Below are 21,382 nucleotides of genomic sequence, written 5' to 3'. Positions count from 1 at the left end.
CCTAGTCTTTAATTTGATCTTTCTAGCATTTATTAAAAGCAGTCACACCTTGATTACTTTAGACTCTTCTGACACATTCCTTCCAAAGGATTAGTTAACGTAAGCTGCCTAACCTAAAAAAGTTCTTGGTTTGTGCACCTGTGTTTGTATGTGCTTGTGAATTAAGGGAGAGACCCAGGGCTTATTCTTTTATGGCACTGTTTGACATTAGGCTGGCACATCTAATGGTGTGGTCACTGATGTTGTATTGGTTTAACCCAGCAATAGATTCAAGCCAGACCCAGGCTCTTCCACAGTCTGTTTTCCAGTTTGTCTTTCTGTTACTGTGATTGTAGGCGGGAAGGCAGGCAGGATGTTGGGGAAGCGGAATAGCAAAGAGTGATATACAAATGTTGGGATGCAGCCAAGCTTTAGATTAATACAACGTGACCATCATTTCACCATCCTCTGATACAGGGAGTTTTTCCTAGCAGTGAAGCAGAGCAGCACAAAGGCTCTAGGGAAAAGAGAGGATCTGGTGGAGGCTTTCTTCTGTACTACACCTCTGGTATCTCAGGTCTTTCACAGCAGGTGGGAATTAGCAGTAACTAACCTCTGAGGAGAGAGCAGTAGACAAGAGAGAAAGATGCATTTTTAACTGCAATATGCATGAAGAAGTGTAGTTAATGCACAGGGAAGTACAGGGAAGCTGTCCAACAACTGGAACTAAAAATAAGGCAGCTCTTGCCTTAGAAGTAAAGGGTCAGAGAGAATGGTTACTGCAACAGCAGCTTTGATACATTTTATTCCATTGGTGGTTTCTGGAAGTGCTTTTTTTCCATCATGGAGCATCTCTTGCATGTAGCTAAACTTGTTGCTTTCCAAAAGCTTTGCAGAGGAGGACACTCTCTTGCTGTATTAGGGAGGACTAGAACACTGAGGTGTGAAGTCAGGAAAAATGTGCTGTTGGTTTTAATGGATTGTGCCCTTTTTAACTTCTTGCTCTAGAGATCTCAGGGCTGATTCTGACCTAAGTTACCACAACAAACCTGAACTTCAGCCAGTAAGGAAGAGAGATGAATCCGTGCTTCTATCATCTGATAGGTTTTCCATCCCCTGTCAGCACATCACAAAGGAAGGTCATCACTTGGTGCACAAACAGCCTTTGGGAGTTGTTGAGAGTGATTCTTGGCTGTGCAGTGTGTGCAGCAGCATGGAAAGGTCTCTGAGCTATAGGCCAGGTGACTGTTACAGCCCAGCATACCTCTGTACCAAACCAGAGGGAGAACAGAAAACGTATTCCCTGCATGGGAAGTTATTTAGAACAGAGCAGCTAGTTTGGAATTAGTCCTTGCCTGCCAGATAAAACTTACTTGCTTTTCCCCAACAGAGATTGAATTCCTGTAGGTTTTGAGTACTTATTTCCTGGTGACATAGCTATACAGGGAAGGTGGTTCGGAAGAGGCATCTTGTGAGAACAGTTTGATGAGAAGAGAGTTTCTTAACCCACCATTGACTGAAATGATGGCAGTCAATGGTGGGTTAAGATGAAATTCCAGCATTAGGTAGGGATGTGTGCCATTTGTATCTCTGTTGTGTAAGCTTGTGCTACCATGGCACTACTTTCACAAGAGACAGAAAAACCTCTGAATTCCAATGCTGCTCCTTTTCTGCTCCAATCAGTTGATGCAGAAGGCACTGTTTGTATCAGGGGGATTAAAAAGGGTACAGCCCAGCAGTCCCTGAGGAAGGAGGTTTGCAGAGGCAAATCCCTTTCCAACATCCTCCTTCCCAACCGTCCTCCCCTGAACACCCACCTGAGCCCTCCCTGCTGTTGCTTTTGCTGCTGGGCTGTCAAAATATCTCTGGTAATGAAGCAGTCTGGCCTGAGGCTACTATTACCTCCAATGCTGACCCCACTGAGCAGGACTCAGTGGCTGGCTGTTCACATGCAGTGAGCGCGGAGCTGGGCCACACCTGGAATAAAAGGCAGAAACAATGAATCCTGGCTGCTAGACAGCCTTGATGTCCTCTGAGACTAGAAGGGACTGAGGAAGGCATGGATCTGGCTGGTCTGGGAGGTGGTGGTGTGGCTCTTTGGACTCCTTCCCTGTCTTTGGTAGGCTCAGTGATGTGGTAGGGACAGAGTTGTTGTTTTCCATCACTGGTGTGATAGTGTCAGGGTAATTCACTCCCAGTTAAAAGGCTTAGCACCCCTACTTCTTTGGGGGAAACAGTGTGATTCAATGGTTACTACACCAGCTGTTGAAAGACCTGGTTTATTATCTAAGCTCCTCTGGTGTACGGGACAGAACTTGGCTGGCATGGTTAGCTTTGGACTGTGAGAAGCTCATGCTACAGATTTGCTATGACAAGGTCACGAAGACCAGTGCTGTAGATGCATCTGTGCTGACAGAACATTGGATCTGTTCATTTAGCAGAGGATCATCGTGCCAGGTGTGCCATCAGTGCTGGAATCCTGCAAAGACAGAAGCTCCGAGTTAGTCTCTGAACTCGGGCTGGTCACTGTACATGTTCCTGGGTGTCTCCTCCCAGCCTCAACCTGTCTTTCCTGTAAAGGGGCAGGGCCTGCATCTGCAGTGAGTTTTTCAAACACACAACACAAAGGACCTTTGATCTCAGAAACGTAGAGGTTTTCTGTCACACATGTAAATAACAAATTACATTTAGAAAGGTTCCCCTGCTTTTACCAGAAGAATAATAATGGGGCATATACAGCATAAGTAATTTGTTCATGAAAACAGTGATGGCATAAGGAGGAATCCTTATCTGTTAACTTCCATTCCTGTGCTTGAAGCACCATCTCTTCCTGTAAAATGCTGTACAGCACAGCTAGCTCTTTGCAGTTGCTGACCCATTTGACCTGAGGGGAGTAAAGGATCCAGATTTTGTTTCAGCTTCAGTCTCCTGCTGTCGAAGTCAGGCATCCAGATAGAGCTCTTACACAATACAGAGTTCTGTATTGCAGTGGGGAGGGATAGAGAGGAATGTTTAGTGCTTTTAAGAGACTGGCAGGATCAGCCTGAATCTGTGCCTCTTGAATGCCCCAAACTTCCCTTAGCTCACTTACATGTGTGCAAGAAACCCTGCCTGGCTCAGGCCATGCACCTGGTATTAAGCCACCATCACGAGGCCTTACTCTTCCGGTGCTGGACCTCTGCATAGCTTTAGAGGTAAAAAGCAACTGGGTTTATATGCAGTGAGGAAGTCCCATGGCAAGTCACCTTTTCCTTTAAAATATAAGGTAAATAACAGCTCTCCGGGTTAGAAAAGGTTTCATAGAGCTGTTTATTAGGGGAAGATTGGATGGTAATGCAAAGTGCTGTTGATATTTGAGTGTGCGTCCAAACCACAGAGATCTGAGGAGTCTGGAAGTACCACAAGATTTGTTCCTGGAGGATGAAGGCTGGTCTTGTTCTGCTCTCCTGTGACCCCTCCTGGAGGGAGACTTTGGAGAAGGCTGTGGCCAAGCTCTCTCTGTGCTTGGAGGTGAAGCTGTCATCAGGAACAGAGGTGGAAGCAGAGCAGTAACTCTTACGGCTGTATAAAAGAAAGCAGGCTTTGAGAAAAAATACCCACTCCCCTAAAAAGTGAACACAAATCAGTGCCATGAAGCCAAGTTACAAAGAAGGTGGAGTCAAAAGAGGGCTGAAGTAGTTCTAAGCCTGGTGCAGGTTGCTCAATGTAGTTCTAGGTGTGAAGGTTTTCTGGGACTGTAGGGCCTTCTGAGCAAATCTCCATCCAGAATCCTCTAACATGCTCCCACAGAGAAGCCTGTGTTACCCAGAGCCTCTTCCAAGCATTTTCCTTGGCTCATTAGGTGATAATAGAAAGTGATTTTTCCTCATCATCTTGAGCAATCAGAAGCATTAAGAGCAAGAGCCTAAGCCTGAAAGCCTAAATGAGAGGTTTGATGTGTGTGTATGTGTGTCTGCCTCTCTCATTAGAGCAAGAAGCAAGGATGGCTCCCAGAGCTTGCATTGCTTAAGAGTAAATAGGCAAGAAGGAAGGATCATGGTCAAGGAGCATCAAGAGAAAACTGTGATTTGGGGCCTAGATTCCATGCCCAGATGTGCAGAACCTGATGCAGTTCCCTCTGCCTTTACTGATGTGAAGCAATAGCTTGTCCCACAAGTGGTCTGTCCATTAGTGGGCTTTCTGTAGAGAAGGGTCACCTGAGAGCTAAGGGGGCAAAAATACCACCTGTAGGATCTCAGCCAAACCTGTTCCATGATTCTGTGACATCCTGGGACAAAGCTGGGAACTTCCTGTTGTTGTGGTGGGAACTTCAAGCCACAACTCACACAGAACTGTCATTGTTCTGCCAGCGTGTAAGACTTGTGGGGCTTGGTTCTTATACTGTCTTTAAGGGGATAACTTACTTTTATTTCCCTTCCAGGTAGGATCCTTCCTGCAGTCGATCGTACTGAGCATCCGAAGGTAGGGAACTCCCTCTTGTTGATGTGTAACCACCACACAACTTAATTTGGAATCATGTTGTCCTCTCAGGGCACTTGCATGTGGATTTTGTGCCATAGCTTATAATGGAAAACCAATTTACACCATTCTCCCAAGTTGTGCTGTATCATTGTATGGGGAAGGAAAAGGCTTTGGTGGTTTTTGCATGGGTTGTGCATTGTTGCGCATTGATAAGACAAGGGGAATGGCTTTAACCTGCCCGAGGGGAGACTGAGATGAGCTCTTAGGCAGAAGCTCTTCCCTGTGAGGGTGCTGAGGCGCTGGCACAGGGTGCCCAGAGAAGCTGTGGCTGCCCCATCCCTGGCAGTGTTGAAGGCCAGGTTGGACACAGGGGCTTGGAGCAAGCTGCTCCAGTGGAAGGTGTCCCTGCCCGTGGAACTGGATGAGCTTTAAGGTCCCTTGAACCCCAACCACTCCGTGATCTGTTACCCTGTTCCCTCATGGGACATTCACCCCTCCCAGCAGAAAGCCCTCCGGAGCCGGGGGGAGCCCCCGATCCCTCCTCCCCGCTCCGTCGGCTCCCTCCTCGGCGCTGTCCCCGCCGCCCGTCGCTCACCCCCTCGCCCGCCGCCCGTCGCTCGCAAGCGCCTCCGCTCTTTAAATGGGCCAAGTTAGGGAAGCGGCGGCTGGCGGTCGGGTTTGGGCAGTGTCTGAACTACCCGGTGACTTCTGAGCCCCGATCGATAACTGCCTGTGCCGGCGCGGCGGGGCGCTGCGGGCCGGGGGGCAGCGTGCGGCGGGGCCCTTGTTACAGTGCGTGTCGGTGTGTCCGTGCGTGTGCATCGGGATCCATCCCTGTGTCCGTCCTGACATACACGGGTTTAACATGTGCGGGAGTGGGAATTAAACACACACACACCCCCAGTGTGCTCATAGAGCTTCGGTGGGACCGGGCGCGGCTGCACTTCGCAGGTGGAGCTGCGCAGCCCCCGGCAAACTTCCCCGTCCGGGAAACGGGAGAACCGGGACCACCGGGCACCGCCGAGCCGGCTCCGTGTGCTCCCTGCGGCCGGCGGGCGCCGGCGGCGAGGGGCGGGGAGGGGCTGGCGGCGAGGCGGCGGGAGCGCAGCGTTTAATTTTAATTACTGCATATAAATAAATAACCCAGGTGTCAGTTTAAAGGAAGGAAGAAGAAGAAAGGGGGGGGGGGGGAGGAGGGCGAAAAGGGGGGCTGGGTGGGCGGCGGGGAACCCTCCAGCCTGGTGGAAGGTGGGTCGATGTGGGGGAATCAATAAGCTCTTTTTTTTTTTTTCCCTTTTTCTTTTTTTTTTTTTTTTAACCAAAATAATGTCTACGGCAGCAGAGACCTCTCCGAGATGTCAGGTATTGGTCCGGAGGGGCTGATCTGCGAGCCACACAGCAGCTCCCGGGTCTACGGTACATTAGCCGCCTCTCCGTGGGAGAGGGATCCCAGACAGCTCCGCTGGGGAGCCAGCCCAGGAGATTTGTTAGCGGGCTGCTCCGGGGGATCCCAGCCACCTCCGGCACCCGGGCGCCAAAGGTGCTTGTGCTGCTGCTGCTGCTGCTGCTGCCGCTGGCGCATTTCATCCCAACTCCAGCCAGAGCGGGGGCAAGTTGAACCGGAGACATTAGAGCCACTGTGCTTCGGAGAGACGGGGGAGCGCGGCCGCACCATGCCTGCGATCAAGAAGGAGCGACTTGACAGGGAGGAGATGGCCCTGGCAGCTTTTAACCAGCCCATGGAAACCTTACCTGACTATCTCGCCCCACTGGCCGCCGCTGCCATGCCGGTGGTGGCCCCGCACCCGCCGGCTTACGACCAGCTCTTTGCCCCCCGTGCGTACCTGGGCTTCCATGAGACCCACCGCCCCCACCCGCATCACCCGCACCACCCCCACCACCTCCCCGAGGACCTGATGCTGGAGAGGTTTTCCTCCATCCCGGATTTCCAGCCCTTCTTTGACAACGGAGAGCCTTGCATCGAGGTGGAGTGCGGGGAGAACAAGGCGCTGCTCTACATCAATAAGTTGTGCCAGGGGAGCAAAGGACCCTCCATCCGGTACCGGGGAGAGTGGCTCACCCCTAACGAGTTCCAGTTTGTCAGCGGCAGGGAGACAGCCAAGGACTGGAAGCGCAGCATCAGGCACAAAGGTAAAGGCGCTGCTCGCTGTGTGCGGGGCTCCCGGACGCGGCGTCGTACCCCCCCCCCCTTCCCTTCTCTCCCTCCCACCCGCGGGCTTCGGAACCGGGATCCGCACGGGAGCCGTGCTCCCACCGCCGTTCGCACGGGGAGAGCCGGGACATGAGTTCCCCCACCGTGCCCCCCGGTCCCCATCACTCCCCCGGCTCCCCTCTCCCGTATGTGCCCGGTACCGGGCTCTCCGCAGTAAGTTTTCCAAGCGATTGGGAACAGTTGTTCGGGGTTATTTTGGAAGGGGGGGGGAGGAATGCTCCTCTCTCCCGGAGGGAACTTTGCCCGGTTGGACACGGGGCACAGCGCGCCTGCGGGCGCCGCTCGGCGGGGCGCGGAGCCGCCGGTGCCGGTGGCGGCAGCGGGCAGAGCCGCGGGGAGCGGCCGGGCGAGGACAGGCCCCGGCGGAGCGGCGGGCGGGGCGCGGGGGGGAGCGAGGGGGGGTGTTCCCCGCAGCTGGGTGGCGGCGGGACCTCCGCGGCGGCCCTGCCTCCATCCATCCCTCCCTCCCTTCCCTCCCTCCTTCCCTCCCCTCCCGCCCGCGGCGCAGCCCGAGCCAGCGCCGCAGTCCCGGCACCCGGAGCTGCCGCTGGTGCTGGCGGCAGGTGGAGAGCGGGGACCCGGCTGGCCCCGGGGCGGGGGCTGCGGGAGGGGGGGGGGGGAGCCGGTGCCGCACGCAATTAGCGGAGGGCGGGAGGTGTCAGGCCGGGGTCCGCGGTGCTGCCGCCTCTCCGGAGGGAAGGGCAGTAACTTGGTGCCGTTACGCCGCTCTCTGCTGCTCGTTCACTGCCGGGCTCCCGGGAGATGCCGGTTCCTCCGGGGTGAGTGAGGAGCACCGAGTGACCCGCACGGAGCAGCGGAGGGGGGGAGGCACGGAGCGCGGGTTGCGCTGCCCCTCGGCGCTGCGGCCGGGGGTGCTGCGGGGCGCTGCGGGGGGCAGGCGGCGGTGGGAGGGGTGTTTGCATGGAAGCAGACGCGTGCTGTGCTCCCCCCCTTTCCTAAAGCCTTTTACCAACGTGCTGATCCTCTTTCTTCTTTTCCATCTCTGCATATAGGGAAAAGTTTGAAGACTCTTATGTCCAAAGGAATCTTACAGGTACATCCTCCAATCTGTGATTGCCCTGGGTGTCGAATTTCGTCTCCAGTGGTAAGATTATTGTTAAACTATGTGCTTTAGTTAAGACATCTCCCCTCTCCTCCTCCTCCTTCCCTTAAAAACCCATCCCTTTGCTTCTGTGGTCATGAAACCGGGATCAGTGTGGGCTGGGAGCTGTCAGCCCCGAGTGTGTGCACCACAGGCTGGCAAAGAGGAGTCTGCCAACAGATCAGTGTGTGACCTGGAGGATGCAGCACCCGGTGCCGTTGTCTGGTGTTCAGGGGGAGCTGCGGACACCCAAAATGATACTTACAAACCATCCATCAGCCTCTTCCCTGTCCTCGCCCCTTCATTTTAGTGGATTGTGCCAGGGTGTGAAGTGGCTGAATAAAGCAAAAGGGAATTATAATAGAGTCAGAACAGCCACAGGTTACCAACCATTAGTGAATTTCTTCAGATAAGAGGAACAAGCTTAAACTGAGCACTTGTGACTTCTGCAGCATTCATGTCATAGATCAGTTACTGCTTTTACAGTTGCTCTTCCCAGCTTTGGAGTTCCTTGTGGTTTCTGCTGTCTTGCCTTTACCCTGAGACTTTCAGAATCTCTATAAAGCATCTTCATGAAAAAGATGTTGGTGATGTAAATAAAAAGCTACTGAAATTGTAGTAAACTACAGGCATTAAAACCAGTTCATCAGGTGTAAAAATAGCCATAAATGCAATGACAGGACGACAGCGCTGTTGGTTTGTGGAACTAAAGCAGCTCTGGGTCTGAAATAACCACCATGACTTAAAACATTGTGAGTAGCACTGGGGAACGGCTGCGGCTGGGAAGTTCCGTGCTGTTATCCACTGAAATCAGCCATTTCTTGGGGATCAAATGGGCAATCTCTTCTCACCCGCAGTATCTTTATGACGCTGCGTGACAGGATTGTGTATTTAATTCATTCCTGCCTAGTGTCTCTGTGCCGGCATGCTTCTGTGTACAGATACAGTCCTGGCTTCCACGTGTGTGCCTGCATTGACACGGGAAGGGCCTTAGAGCAATAATCAAGTTACATAAATCAATGTGAAGGTGCCACCTGTGTGATGTGAGTCTCCTGTTTGTGTAGCAGTGGTCCATTCCAAAGCAAGCACTGCCTAGTGAGCTTACAAGTACTTGCTGTACTGAAGCATCACCGTGGTATTTAAACCCAACAAACCACGTAGACCCAATGGACTCGTGCACTTCCTCCGAGTTGTAAGGCGAGGCACGATGTGGTGTAATGAGCTTTCTGCAGGTTTGAGTTTTGCATGTGATTGAGTTGCCCATTGTGTGGATCAGAGGCCGGTGACCAGCTATCTGCAGGCCAAAGGGATAGGCCACAGTTGCTGGTGGTGTTGGGAAGTTTCTGGCCAGTTGGCATGGTCTGCTGGTTGCTTTCTGCATCCTGAGTTGCACTGGGGGGTAGCTGGAATGACACACTGTGCTTTCCTCATGTTTTCAGTAGTCACACAGGGATGTTGTGCATCTACAGATGGGAAGGCAGCTCTGTGTGAAGCAAGTGTCTTTAAAAGTGGTTGGGCTGGTTCAGCCTGGAGAAGAGAAGGCTCTGGGGAAGCCTTAGAGCAGCTCCAGTGCCTAAAGGGGCTACAAGAAACCTGGAGAGAGCTTTGGATAAAGGCTTGTAGGGACAGGCCAAGGGGAATGGCTTTAACCTGCCCGAGGGGAGACTGAGATGAGCTCTTAGGCAGAAGCTCTTCCCTGTGAGGGTGCTGAGGCGCTGGCACAGGGTGCCCAGAGAAGCTGTGGCTGCCCCATCCCTGGCAGTGTTCAAGGCCAGGTTGGACACAGGGGCTTGGAGCAAGCTGCTCCAGTGGAAGGGGTCCCTGCCCATGGCAGGGGTTGGAGCTGGATGAGCTTTAAGGTCCCTTCAACACAAACCAGGCTGGGATTCTGTGATTGTATGAACTGAACTGGACAAGTTCAGATGAAGGAAGAGAGTTTTGAGAAGGGCGAAATAAACCCATCTGAGCTTGCCTCCTACCACATCCCCATCCTTATAAATGAGTTACAGGAGGGTTGGTATCAGAGTTTGCAGAGTGAGGACAAACTCCAGTAAGAGCTTTTATCACATTTCTTGTTTCTGGGTGCTGGCTGCGTTTTCTGTGCTGTAGTTAGGACATACATTTGACCAAGGGACAGATCCCCATTTTGAACCCGGAATCCTTTTTATGGCTTGTCCCAGCTACGTGGGCTACCCATTAAGCAGTTACCCAAGGAAGAGGGTTAAAAATGGAGCACAGTTTATCTTTAGCTGTTCAGTGATCACCTCTTCAAGCACCACTGGGATCAAAGGGCTGTTTCCTCTCAAATGTAGAAATACTTTGTCTTTTATAGTATATTTTATAGGTATATAGAGACCTGCAGTGCCTGGCTCCTGCTCCTGTGTTACCACACGGGGGTATGGTGCCGGGGAGCTGCTCCTAAATCAGTCCTTGGACAGCGGGAATAGGCCAGGAAAACCTATCCGGGGAGGGAGCCAGAGCGGACCCGTGTGTTCATGTGTGTGTGTCCCCATCCCGGCTCGCTGCCGCCTGCTCCGGCTCCCCGCAATGAAACCGCGCCCGGCGGGGGGACCCCGTTCCCCCCCAGGTCCCGTTCCCTTCCGCCCTGCCCCGCCGGGGCTGGCGCTGCCCCCGGCCCCGCCGCCCCCCGCCGCCCCGTCGCAGCTCGTTTGCTGCAGCTGCAGACAGCGGCCGGCGCCGGGCCCAGCTCCGCCACCGACCGCCGGTTTCCTGCAGGCGGAGGGGAGCAGCCGGTCGCGCTGGCGCCTCCTCCCCCGGGCCGGCAGCAGCCATCAATCAGAGGCAGGAGGGATGCGGGGGGGGGGTCCCGGGAATGGGCGAGCGGCGGAGGCTGCCCCCGGGGCCGCTCTGGGGGCCGGCAGGGAAGCGGTGCCTGTGTGTGCTTTGCTGCCTGCTTCCCCTCCCCAGCTCTGCAGAGACCCCCGCTGAGCCCTTCAGGAGCGTGGCTGTGCTGCCGGCATCCCTGTCCCCTTGGCTTTGTACCCTCGCCTGTGCTCCAGAGCTGCGCGGCTCTTCTCTCCATCTCCACTCTCCAGGCTGGGGTTGGAGGTGTCCTCACTGGCACTGGTTATCTTAGCCAGAGGGAAGAAGCAGCCTAAATGGTCTTGAGAACAGCATTAAAATCGTCATTGCTAAAACACAGTGCCTTTGATTGGCAAAGTCCAGCATCACCTATCCAGTGTCACAGAGGAACAGCATTCCGTGCAATGGATATACTAAAGTTGTTTCCCTTGTCAGTGTGACCCATACTTTGTTTTTCATACTAGACATGCTGCCTCTGAAAGTACCTTAGAACCGGGCACTGGCTGCTCCTCATCCTCTTTTCCCATCTTTTCTTGGATGGGGTCTCTGAAAGGTAGCCCATGTTGGAGTATGAGGGTAGAGAAGGTGAGTTTTCAGAAGGCTGTCATGATACGGCCATATTCAAACAGAAAACATGACACAGTGATGGGGGCTTTGCCGCATCTCCCTCGTTGCCTGTTACACACAGTGATCCTGCACAGCTTGGGCACTGGCAGTGGAAATTCATTTCCTTACTGGGGCTGTGTTTTGCTCTTGGTTTTATTTACATGTGCTTCTATTTATCTGCTGCTTTTTGCTTCTCCTCGTCATCGTTGTTGTTTTCTTTTGCTGCCCCTGAGGTTAAGGCATGAGTCCAAGGCTTTGTCAAGGCTGGGAAAAGTAACTTCAAAACCTGAATGCCAGCAACCAGCAGGACCTCTGGTATTTAGCCCTAAGAGTGAGCTCTCTCCTGCCTTCCTGTCTCAGAGGGGCAGGGTGGAGGCAGCTCCACATCTACCCTGGAGCATGGCGTTCTGTGCGGCTGCAGCCACACTGCCTTGCACTACCCAACGATGCCCTCCTGGACATCAGCCTGCTCCATGGCTTTGCCTGGAAAACTGGGCTGGGGGAAGGAACGGAGATTCCCTGGGCTATGGAGCTGTGGGATCCATCAGAGGCTGGCCAAAAAGGGGAATCTCACCCTGGACATGAGTCTTTCAAGTGAACTTTCCTCTGAGAAGAGCACTCTGCCTGCTGGAAGATGTAGTTGGCTGCCTGTAGAGGCAGGATTAAGCCTGAAATTTTGCTTTTAACTGACTAGATTAGATTTAGCTGCTGTAGACTTAAAGAGTGGAGCTGGAGAACCTTAGGGTTTATGTGAAGGGGGTTGTTTTCATAGCTTTGCCTTTGTGTCCCTGGGGGCTGCCTTATGAATGTGGAAAAAGCCCCTCTGCAAAGCAGACTTATAAACCTTGTTATCCCCCTAAGGTCTTTGGCACAGTCTGTCGAGTTTTATTTGTGGTTTCATGCTGATTCGGATTGTTGCTTTTAATCCAGCACATTTTAGGTTGGCTTTTGTTGGAGTGGTTTGAGTTGGTTGGGGTTTTTCTGTTTGTTTGTGGGGGTTTTCTGGTTCTGTTTTGGGTTTTTAATGGATTTCACTCAAGTCATTTTTGGAGCGTGTGTGTTGCTTTGCAGGCTTGTAAGTTAAACTTGAATCCTTAACAAAAGTCTGTTCAGAATGTGACAGACATCACCTTTACGGAGAAGCTGGAGGTGAGGTATGTTGTGCTCTCAGATGGGGAGAGACTCACACATCCCATGAGGACTGGGGAGAGAGATGCTGAGCCTGAGCCCACAGCCTCAGCATGCAGGGCTTCTAATTCAAGGGTACATGTGTGTCTGCTTCCCTCCCAGGAGCATCCCTAAAATCAACTGCTCTTGGGTCAGCCAGCATTTCACAGGGGAAAGCTTGACAGCTTGGAATGGGAATCAGTGTGGCAGTTACTCCTGCTGGTCCTGAGACTCATCTCAGGAGCAGGACACACTGCAGTAGCATTATGTGCACTGCCAGGGATTGGGAAGACGGGATTGCACCAGTAAAATGAGTAATTATTATTTTACACAGAGGCAGAACAAACGCAGATCAGTGGCACTGAGAGTGCCAACACAATACTGAAGGATTTAATTTTGTGGATTATTAGATACCCTCTGGAAAGGAAAATATTAATTGGATTGCAGCCTTGTGAGTGAACAGCAGAGATGTGTAAGCAGCTATGGCTTAGGAAAGTAATGTCATTGTACAGGGGGGTTTAAGGAGTTCCAAGTAGGAGAGGTTTGCTGTGGCATCAGAGCTGTTCCAATGAGCAGTGATGAGGAACTGAATGCAGAAGGGATTGCATGATAGAAGGGCAGAGGAAGATCCATCTGTGAGTTCAGTTTAGTGTCTGTGAGTAACCAGCCAAGCTGGGCCTCCCTGGGAGAGGGTGAAAGAACACTTATGATGAGGCTGGCACGTGTGCGGGGTTCTGCCTGGAGTGAGCAAATTTCCTCCTGCTGGGGTTGCAGGAGGGGTGTCCTCACCCTGCAGTTGTGTGGTGTTGATCCCCTGGAAGAACCAAGACAGGCTGCATCAGGGCAATGGCTTCAACCTGCCCAGAGAAGCTGTGGCTGCCCCATCCCTGGCAGTGTTGAAGGCCAGGTTGGGCACAGGGGCTTGGAGCAAGCTGCTCTAGTGGAAGGGGTCCCTTCCCGTGGCAGGGGTTGGAACTGGATGAGCTTAAGGTCCCTTCCAAACCATTCCATGATTCTATGATTCCTGGCACTGTGGCATTACATTCTCTGGCGGGCTCAGCTGTGATAAGAGTCCGTTTCCGAGCCCTCAGCTCCTGAGTGAGTTTTGCACACTAAGTCAGCAGAGGCAGGATGAGCCAGTGCTGCTTGCTGTGGAGTTGCACTGAACTCCATCAGAGCTGGGAAATCATCTGGTCTGAGGAAAGGAAGGGGAAGAAACAGAGAGAAATAAATACATAGAAGCCAGGAAAGCAGCATCATCTTGTTAGTGGCGTGCCAAGGGCAGTGGAAAGGTGACATAGGATAAGTAATTTTGCTGTCAAAATTATTTAGAGATGTCATTAAAGTGCTTAGGGCTGTCTTTGCTGCTTCAGGGCACAGGCACCTGCTTTTAATTTGCAGTGGTCTATGTCCACACTTGCTGGCCTTATTCAAAAGGATTGGTGCTAATTTGGAGCCTGGTGGCAAATGCCTTTAGTGAATGTGGGATCTAAGTGGCAGAGATGGCTATAGAATCAGAATTAACTCCCTCATAAACTGGTTCATTTTGCTTTTCCTGAGGTTTAAAACCATCCCCTGGTTGGAGTTTGCAGAGATGAGGATATTTTCAGTTTGCTTGTTCTGGTCCACTTATGGGACAGGAGAATAAAGAAGCAGTTTCCTGTTGGCCCAAGATGAGAGATGAGTTTTAAGGTCTTTTCCAACCCACACCGTTCTGATTCTGTTTTAACAGAGGACATGTTAAGCACCTCTGCTTTACTCTCATACTGCTCTTGTGTGAGGGTGAATCTTCTGCGTGTACCAGCTCCACTGCTGGAGCAATGCATTTCCTTCCTTTTATTTTTGGCTCTGTTATTTTAACAAACCAGGGAGAACCGAGAGGAAATGACACATTCCCCTGGGTCACAAATACAGTCTGGGGATTTTCTTGTGGCATGTCTCAGGGCGAGGAGGGATGGATGGAGGCAATTCCCAAGCAAACAAAAAAGGGTTCTTGCTCGTATCTTTTGCCTCTAGTCAATGTGGAACTTTCAGCTTTTATGGATTTCACTTTCTTTTGCACATGCTTACCCAGCCACAGGATCTGGGAATACCATCAAGCCTGAATTTGCTCTGTTACCTGTATGAAGATACTCCCGCACATCAAATCCCTCATTTTAAGATACCAGGGTAGCTTCAGTCCATATACAAAAATGGCTTTCTTAATCTTTTACATCTTCAGCTAGAAAGAAACTTGCAGCAGCATTTGCCAACAAGCCAGACCACCTTGGTGTAATGTGTATGGATGTCAGTGCAGGCTGTTGTCCCCATGCCTGCTGCACTGTGTCACATCATGCTAGGGGCTCACACAGCTGGCCTTGCTTTTTTCAATGGGGCACTTGCCAGGAAAAGGTGTTGTTCATCTGCATGTGTGCTGCTACACGTCATGCTAGAGATCATAGAATCATAGAATCACAGGGTGGTTTGGGTGAAGGGACCTTAAAGCTCATCCAGTTCCAACCCCTGCCATGGGCAGGGACAGCTTCTACTGGACCAGGTTGCTCCAAGCCCCTGGGTCCAACCTGGCCTTGAACACTGCCAGGGATGGGGCAGCCACAGCTTCTCTGGGCACCCTGTGCCAGCGCCTCAGCACCCTCACAGGGAAGAGCTTCTGCCTAAGAGCTCATCTCAGTCTGCCCTCGGGCAGGTTAAAGCTGTGCCTCAGTGCAGGTTGAGGGCTGCGGGCGAGTTGTGCACCGATGCCCACTCGCATAAAAAGCGTGAGCCTTGATGTAACCTTTTGTTTTATCATGTTCTAAAATGGGAAAAAAACAAACCAAACCCAAAAAACTTCATAGTAAGATTTAATCAGCTCAGAGTAACAGTCTTAAGATGCAAGGTGATGGGCAGTATTTGGTATTTCGTGCTGATAGGAAGGTAGAACTTTTCTGAATGGATTCCAGAGAATGAAAAAGCAGGAAAACTTGAGAGGTTTTGGTGACAGAAGAGACACTTGGCAGCCCTTTGGTGTAGAAAACGCATCTTCTGAACTATTTCTCATGATGACACTGCAACCAAGTGGTGTGTTTGCTTGTAGTTGGTTCCCAGTTTTGTGCTGGAAGGTGTCATTGCTTCAGGGAACTTAGAAAGCAGCTCCAGGATTATTAATGGGTTCAGTTAACTTGGGCCTCTCCATCACCACAGCTGCTTAGTAGAAAACTTTCCTCTTGCTTCTGAAAGCAAGCAGATTGCTTTACCAGGCTGGCTTCCTGCCTATGAGTGTCTTACCCTTAGGAGCTTGTATTTATCACCGAGTCTCTGGGGCCTTGATAATTCAGAGTTATGAGTAGATTCCACTCCAGTGGTAGCTGCTGTTCTGCCTATCTCTACCCATCAAATTGCACAAACTCCCTTGCAACCCCATCCTTTCTTTTTAGCTGGAGATGAATGTGATCCGTGGTACTCAGTCCTGTTGAGGCTGCTTTTGCTGGGTTGCCAGGGCAACGGGAGATGGCCCCTGCAGACAGGAAAGGGCAAGCATTCCTTCTGCTCCAGTCTGGAGCATCCGTGATTGAATGAGATTAGATGGAATTAGATAATCCTGAAATTCACAGTGATTTGATGCCAGACCTTTATTAAATAAGTAAAAGGACCAGCCCTTACAGTAAAACTGAATTCTGTTAGATCAATAACTTTTCCCACCGTTCGCCACAGCTGTGATTCTTGAGATCTCTTTTTCTGTGACATGGACTGAACCACACAAACATGAGCCTTTTTAGCTTGTTTTTTACTCCCCAGAGGGACTGTGATATCAATTCCTCTTTTATTTCCCCCTTGTGATTCACCCACTTAACCATAAAGCACACTGACAAAGGAAGGCTCTACAGCAGTTGATGGTTAAATGAACTGGAGTTTACAGTAGTAGTGTTGCTTAAAAGCTGTACACCATTACTATTAAGTATTATAGGGTTTTGGGTGAGTTTAAATAAAAGAAGGAAAGGAAATAAATTGTATATTGTGAATAGTTGGTAGCTGTGTGTGTTCAGTGCCTAAAACTGTTGGGACCTCATCCATGCCTGCCATGTTCCCATTTAGCTGCAATAGAATCAATTGATAATATCATATTGGGATCTAAAGTAAATGTGGGTCTAAATGAGCATGGCAGTGTGAATGTAGGGTTGGACTTTGATCACCCTCAGTCTAGATTTACATCAGGTGAACTCTGCTGGCTTCTTTTTCATCCTTAGACTACCATGGCTTGCATCAAATGTAGTGTGCATCAGAGGACACCAGCAAAGTATGTTCTGGTCCTCCAGCAGCTTTGTTTCTTATCAGCCTAAATGGGCTCTCTCAGGATGGTTTGATTTATCGGGTGGTGCTGCTGCTCCAGACACCACTGCTGAGGCTTTTGGAGGCCCAATGGACAGGACGTGATCTCAAAGCAGTCAAGAAGCAGAGTGAGAAGGGCAGCCTGCATCCTCCTTACAAGGATGCTTTTAATTGTGACTGAAAATGTAATACATTTGGTCTGTTTTTTTTTAATCCCCAAATTAACAGTGTGATTCCTTAAAATGGTTTTGGGTTGAAATTCCTGAGCTGGCAATTCAGGGCTGGAAGTCTATGGAGCTGCACTTGTCTGCATCAGCAGTGTGGATCTGGTCTTTTGGAGTCTCACCTTGCTGTGATGGATTTGCCAGAAGTAAGTGCAGTAATTCTATGAGGCTGGGAAGCATTTCTCTCCCCTGGTGTGTGCAGAGGGCAGAAATCATCCTTGCTTTGGGAGGATTTAGTTCCCTCATTGATGACTGCTGTTGTCTTTAAATCCTTACAGAATGTAGAACCCAGTAAGTTTAAAGGGTATTTGAGATGCTATGCTCTATAAGTTGCTGAGCTTTTCCTTTAGCAGTGTGATCCTGAAATACTTACATCTTGAGAACAATTTTGTTGTTGTGATGGGACTCCTAAAACCCTGGACTGCTTATCCCACCAATCTAGGAACAAGAGGGCTCTTAAAACCCTGAACTGCTCATCCCACTGCTCTAGGAACAGGAGGGAAAATGAATTCTTCCCTTCATATCACAGGGAAATAGGGAAGGACAGAGCTTGAGAAATGTTTGTCTTTGGGTACTATCTGTCTTGATCTGTACCATGTGTAACTCCACTAACAGAGAGACAGGACTCATTGATGGGAGAGTAGTTTTGCTTGGTCCATAAGGATGCAGCCTGAACTCTCACCCTGCCTTTATCCAGGATTCATGTGCACTGAGATCAGTTGAGTGATGAAGTATCAAATCCCACTAGGGAAGCAAAGCCGGGACTATTCCAAAGTGCAGAAAAAGCTGGATTCAGGACTTTACCCTGCAGGAGAAGCAAAATAAGTTTCTTACCTGTCCTGCTCTTCACTGGCTTTGGGAAACAAGGCCCCAGGTATACCTGCAGTAGGTAAAGCAGAGAAGCTGCTGCTGTATCACATCCAGCATAGCTACTGGAAGAGCAGGAACTCCTGTATGAAAGGAAGTGACCCAGTGTTCATACTTGTTGCAGGTGGCAGCTCCAAGTGGGACAATGCTACTCTGTTGCCCAGAGATCTGCCCCACATGTTCATGACATGAACATGGGCTCACATGTGCCCCCTGTCCAGCTTTAGGGGGGAATCCACATTGTCAGCCAGGCAAGAATCTGGCTTCGTAACTTTAGTAGTGGTATAGTAAAGACCACACAGGAGTTCAGTACATAGTAAAAGGCTAGGTATCAGTTGCTTCAGTGGTTTCCCATGTTTGGAGCCCAGCCTCCACCTGGGGAGGTCTTTTGGCACTGGCAAGGAAAACCAATTGGAAACATACACAGTGCAGAATTCTTTGTGGTGAGGATTGCACTCCAGCTTGAAGTTGCTGGGATGTTTTAAGTTGTATTCCAGAGAAGTTGCCCTTAATTTTGTTGGATCTCTTTTCCTGTCATTTCACTGATTCCTTTTCTAAAGGCTTGTTTTCTCTCTGGATGAAGCTGGCTGACATCAAAGGGTGCCGTGAACACGGGTACTTGGGGCTCTCATGTGGATTGGCATTGGGGATCATATCAGATGGCTGCTAACCCTGTGCTTCAGTGGCAAAGCACAGGGCACTTGGAGGGAAGGATTTTGCTGTGGCTGGTTGCCATTTGTTACCACTGAATATCCCACCCAATGTAAGACATCAGGTTTAGAGATCTCGGTTGGCAGCATGTTCCTGCGGACAGAGAGGCCTCCAGAGCCAAAGCAGAGCTATGCAGACTCAGTGTTTCGGTAAGGAAACCTGATTTGTAACTTCAGAATCAAACCCATAGCCTGCACTTTGGGATAATCATCCTGAATACACTGGCTCTGCTCCCTTGCGGAGTGGAGTAGTGAATACTCTGGGCTGGCAGCCTGGTGTCTGGGCCTCTCCCTGTTCCTTTCTGAGGATATCCCACATAGCTTTCCCCAGACTTTGTTTTCAAATGCAGCCTCTTACCCTGGGATGTTGAACTTGGCTTACCCAGAAATGTGTTTTGTCAGGGTCCACTTGCCTTATACTCCCTTTCCTATCAGGGATCTGTGCAGTGTTTGGTACTCTTGCATGGCCTTGAGATGTAGGTACTCTATCATCTTCCTTCTCTTCTGGCATTTATATCCACATTATTGATATGGGAAGGGCATTGCCCATGATAAACCTCTTCACCCAGTTCCCACCCTGACCCTTGGGTGCTTTCCAGTCACTTCTTCTTGGGATAATATCCCCTGCCTTTAAAATGCCAACTTCCCCCACTAGCCCACACTGTGTTGGGATTTCATTACTTGTCATTAACTCCCATATTCTCTGTGTTAACCATGGGGGATGGCTCTTTGTGTTCTTCCAGGACATCAGTAAAAGTACTAGAGAGAATCTGTTCCATGTTCGTATTCTGAGGTCTTTCAATCACCTTTTAATCCATTTAGTTTGTGCCGTGGTGACTTGTCCTGCTCCAGTTTCTCATTCAGAAAGCTGGGTGCTGTAAGATCAAATAACTCGCAGAAATCTGAGCCCATCACTCTGGCACTATTGTCTCAGCAGAAAAAGATATATTAGTTTAACATCTTTTCCATTAACAAGCTTTAATTTGCATAAATTATATCACCCTCCTTTAATTCATTATTACTTGTCTGGTTTCCTCTATTTCATTGTTTCTCCTGGGGGTTATAAAATTACTTGGATTATTCTGCTTATGCTTACACTTTGTGAAATAGAGGCACAGGGCTCTGTTTTCCCATTTACCTTGGATTTCCTCCTTGTTCTGAGCCTCATTAAAAATGTGAACATCTGAAGAACTTCTCTGCTCACTGTTCTGAAACTCTTTGAGAGCAGGTTACCTAAATCTGCTGAGTTAAACCTATCTAACTGTGGAAGTTTCTGTTTGGAAACCTCCTAATTCATTGCTGGAATGAGGAGTATTCCATTTCTGTTCTCCCAGTGCAGAAACCAGATACTTACTGGACATTCTTATGGCACAGGGTGCCCAGAGAAGCTGTGGCTTCCCCATCCCTGGCAGTGCTCAAGGCCAGGTTGGACACAGGGGCTTAGAGCAACTAAGTGGAAGGTGGCGGGGGTTGGAACTGGATGAGCTTTAAGGTCCCAACCCAAACCACTCTGGGATTCTGTGATTCCCATCTAGTAATGGACTGGAACCATTGTTACCTCCTGTCCTTCTAAACCACTGTTTACAAAGCAGTTGGGAGTTCTGCCCTAATAAAGGGATTATTAAAATCACACGTGCAATTATTGAAGGTTAAAATGTTCCTAAGGGGTGGGGAAGGACAGGCCCTCACCACTACAACAGCCTTCACCGCAGATTCCGCTGATGAAATGTCCAACTGTCCTCAGGTCTGTTACTCCTTAGTATTTGCTTTATGTCTCCAGTGGGATTTCTGCCTTTTTGCCTGCTTGTGTTCAGTGCTGGTGTAATTGGGAACCTGGCGTAGATGAGCTGGTGGTGCATTAGGCCTCCGTGAAGATGTTTCTCTTCATCTTCTCACTGCGGTATGTGCTGCTTGCCAGCCTGAGTGCTTACAGCTTGCGGGTTCAGGTAATGAATAGATGTGTTGGGCTTCAGAAACCAACTTCTGTGGCTTTCATATGGAAGCCAAGGCTTTTCCCCCCACCTAGATGCTGTTCCAGCTTGTGTGGCTGCTTTTGTTTTCTCCTGATCCCTCAGCCAAGTCTCCCTGTCTGGCTGCCAGGTTATGAAGCAGGGGGGTGTTTGAGTTCTCTAAAGAAGTGATCATGGTGTCTTCTGTCAAAGCTTGCAACTCCTTAAACAGTCACATCTACCTTCCTTCCACGTTTGCTCTAAATGATCTTGGAAAGGTGTCGGGACTGGGTTACGTGTGCGACAGCAGAGGTGGGGATGTGCTACATCTGGACCTCACAACTTCACTGCTTGCTGGAATAACCATCAGGAAATGCCCTGTCCTCCACCTGCCTCTCCACAGGACTTGTGTTTGTACAGAGAAGCATCCCTGACACTGGCTTGCATGAAGATGCTGTGCTGTTAGCCTTGGCTGGCGTGAAACATCTTGGTATCTCATGAGCTGTGAAACTTGACATATGCTAAGGCAGTAACACAGGAAGAGAATCTTTCCTCAAAGCTTTCCTGGAATGTTCTGACAGTATTTAATCTGTCAGGGTCTACTATGCCATTCACATTGATCCCAGTAGGCCAACGAGCTGGAATCAATAATGTCCTTGATCAGCAAATAATTCCACCTTGATCAGAGAATCCTGGTAATAAGAGCTAAAAAAAGATGAGAGACATCACTCAGGCTGCTCCGCAGAGTGCATGAAATGTGCTGGCATTTAGGTGGGTGTTTCTTGGGGGCTTTTTTGGCTGCTCTTGTAGTATCATGTCACCTAAGCTGTGCTTTTGGAGGAGGGCTGGTTTATTATTATAACCAGAAAGGGACCAATATGAGGTGCTGCATCCTTCAGTATGGAACTCCCTGTTTGAAAAATGGAAGAGATGAGGGAGAAGTGGGGCATGAC

General features: G+C 50.1%; 1 protein-coding gene and 1 long non-coding RNA gene across 13 annotated transcripts in view; one reads left to right on the top strand and one right to left on the bottom strand.

Moving 5' to 3' along the window:
* The window catches only part of SAMD11 (sterile alpha motif domain containing 11), a 158,788-nt gene that overhangs the window by 45,424 nt on the left and 91,982 nt on the right, over window positions 1-21,382 (top strand). For 7 of the 11 annotated variants that reach the window (XM_062603969.1, XM_062603911.1, XM_062603956.1 and 4 more), the window contains 3 exons: window positions 4,400-4,440; window positions 5,780-6,591; window positions 7,687-7,778. In XM_062603969.1, the coding sequence (XP_062459953.1) occupies window positions 4,400-4,440; window positions 5,780-6,591; window positions 7,687-7,778 (945 nt within the window). Of the gene's footprint in view, window positions 1-4,399; window positions 4,441-5,779; window positions 6,592-7,304; window positions 7,453-7,686; window positions 7,779-21,382 lie in introns of those variants that run through there. The other 4 variants (XM_062603929.1, XM_062603937.1, XM_062603983.1 and 1 more) reach the window with 4 other exon arrangements.
* On the bottom strand, window positions 2,242-6,457 carry LOC134156195 (uncharacterized). Of its 2 annotated transcripts, none has more exons than XR_009961848.1 (2): window positions 6,354-6,457; window positions 2,242-2,458 (listed from the first exon to the last, which is right to left on the bottom strand). It is a non-coding gene; the product is annotated as an uncharacterized LOC134156195 (long non-coding RNA). The 2 variants fall into 2 exon arrangements; XR_009961851.1 differs by lacking the exon at window positions 2,242-2,458 and adding an exon at window positions 3,265-3,540 and having other exon boundaries at window positions 6,354-6,426.

Source organism: Pezoporus occidentalis, unplaced genomic scaffold, assembly GCF_034315485.1.
Source record: "Pezoporus occidentalis ecotype Australia unplaced genomic scaffold, CSIRO_AGI_Poc_V1 ctg119, whole genome shotgun sequence".
NCBI classification, from domain to species: domain Eukaryota; kingdom Metazoa; phylum Chordata; class Aves; order Psittaciformes; family Psittacidae; genus Pezoporus; species Pezoporus occidentalis.
This window is presented reverse-complemented; position numbering and strand designations above follow the sequence as displayed.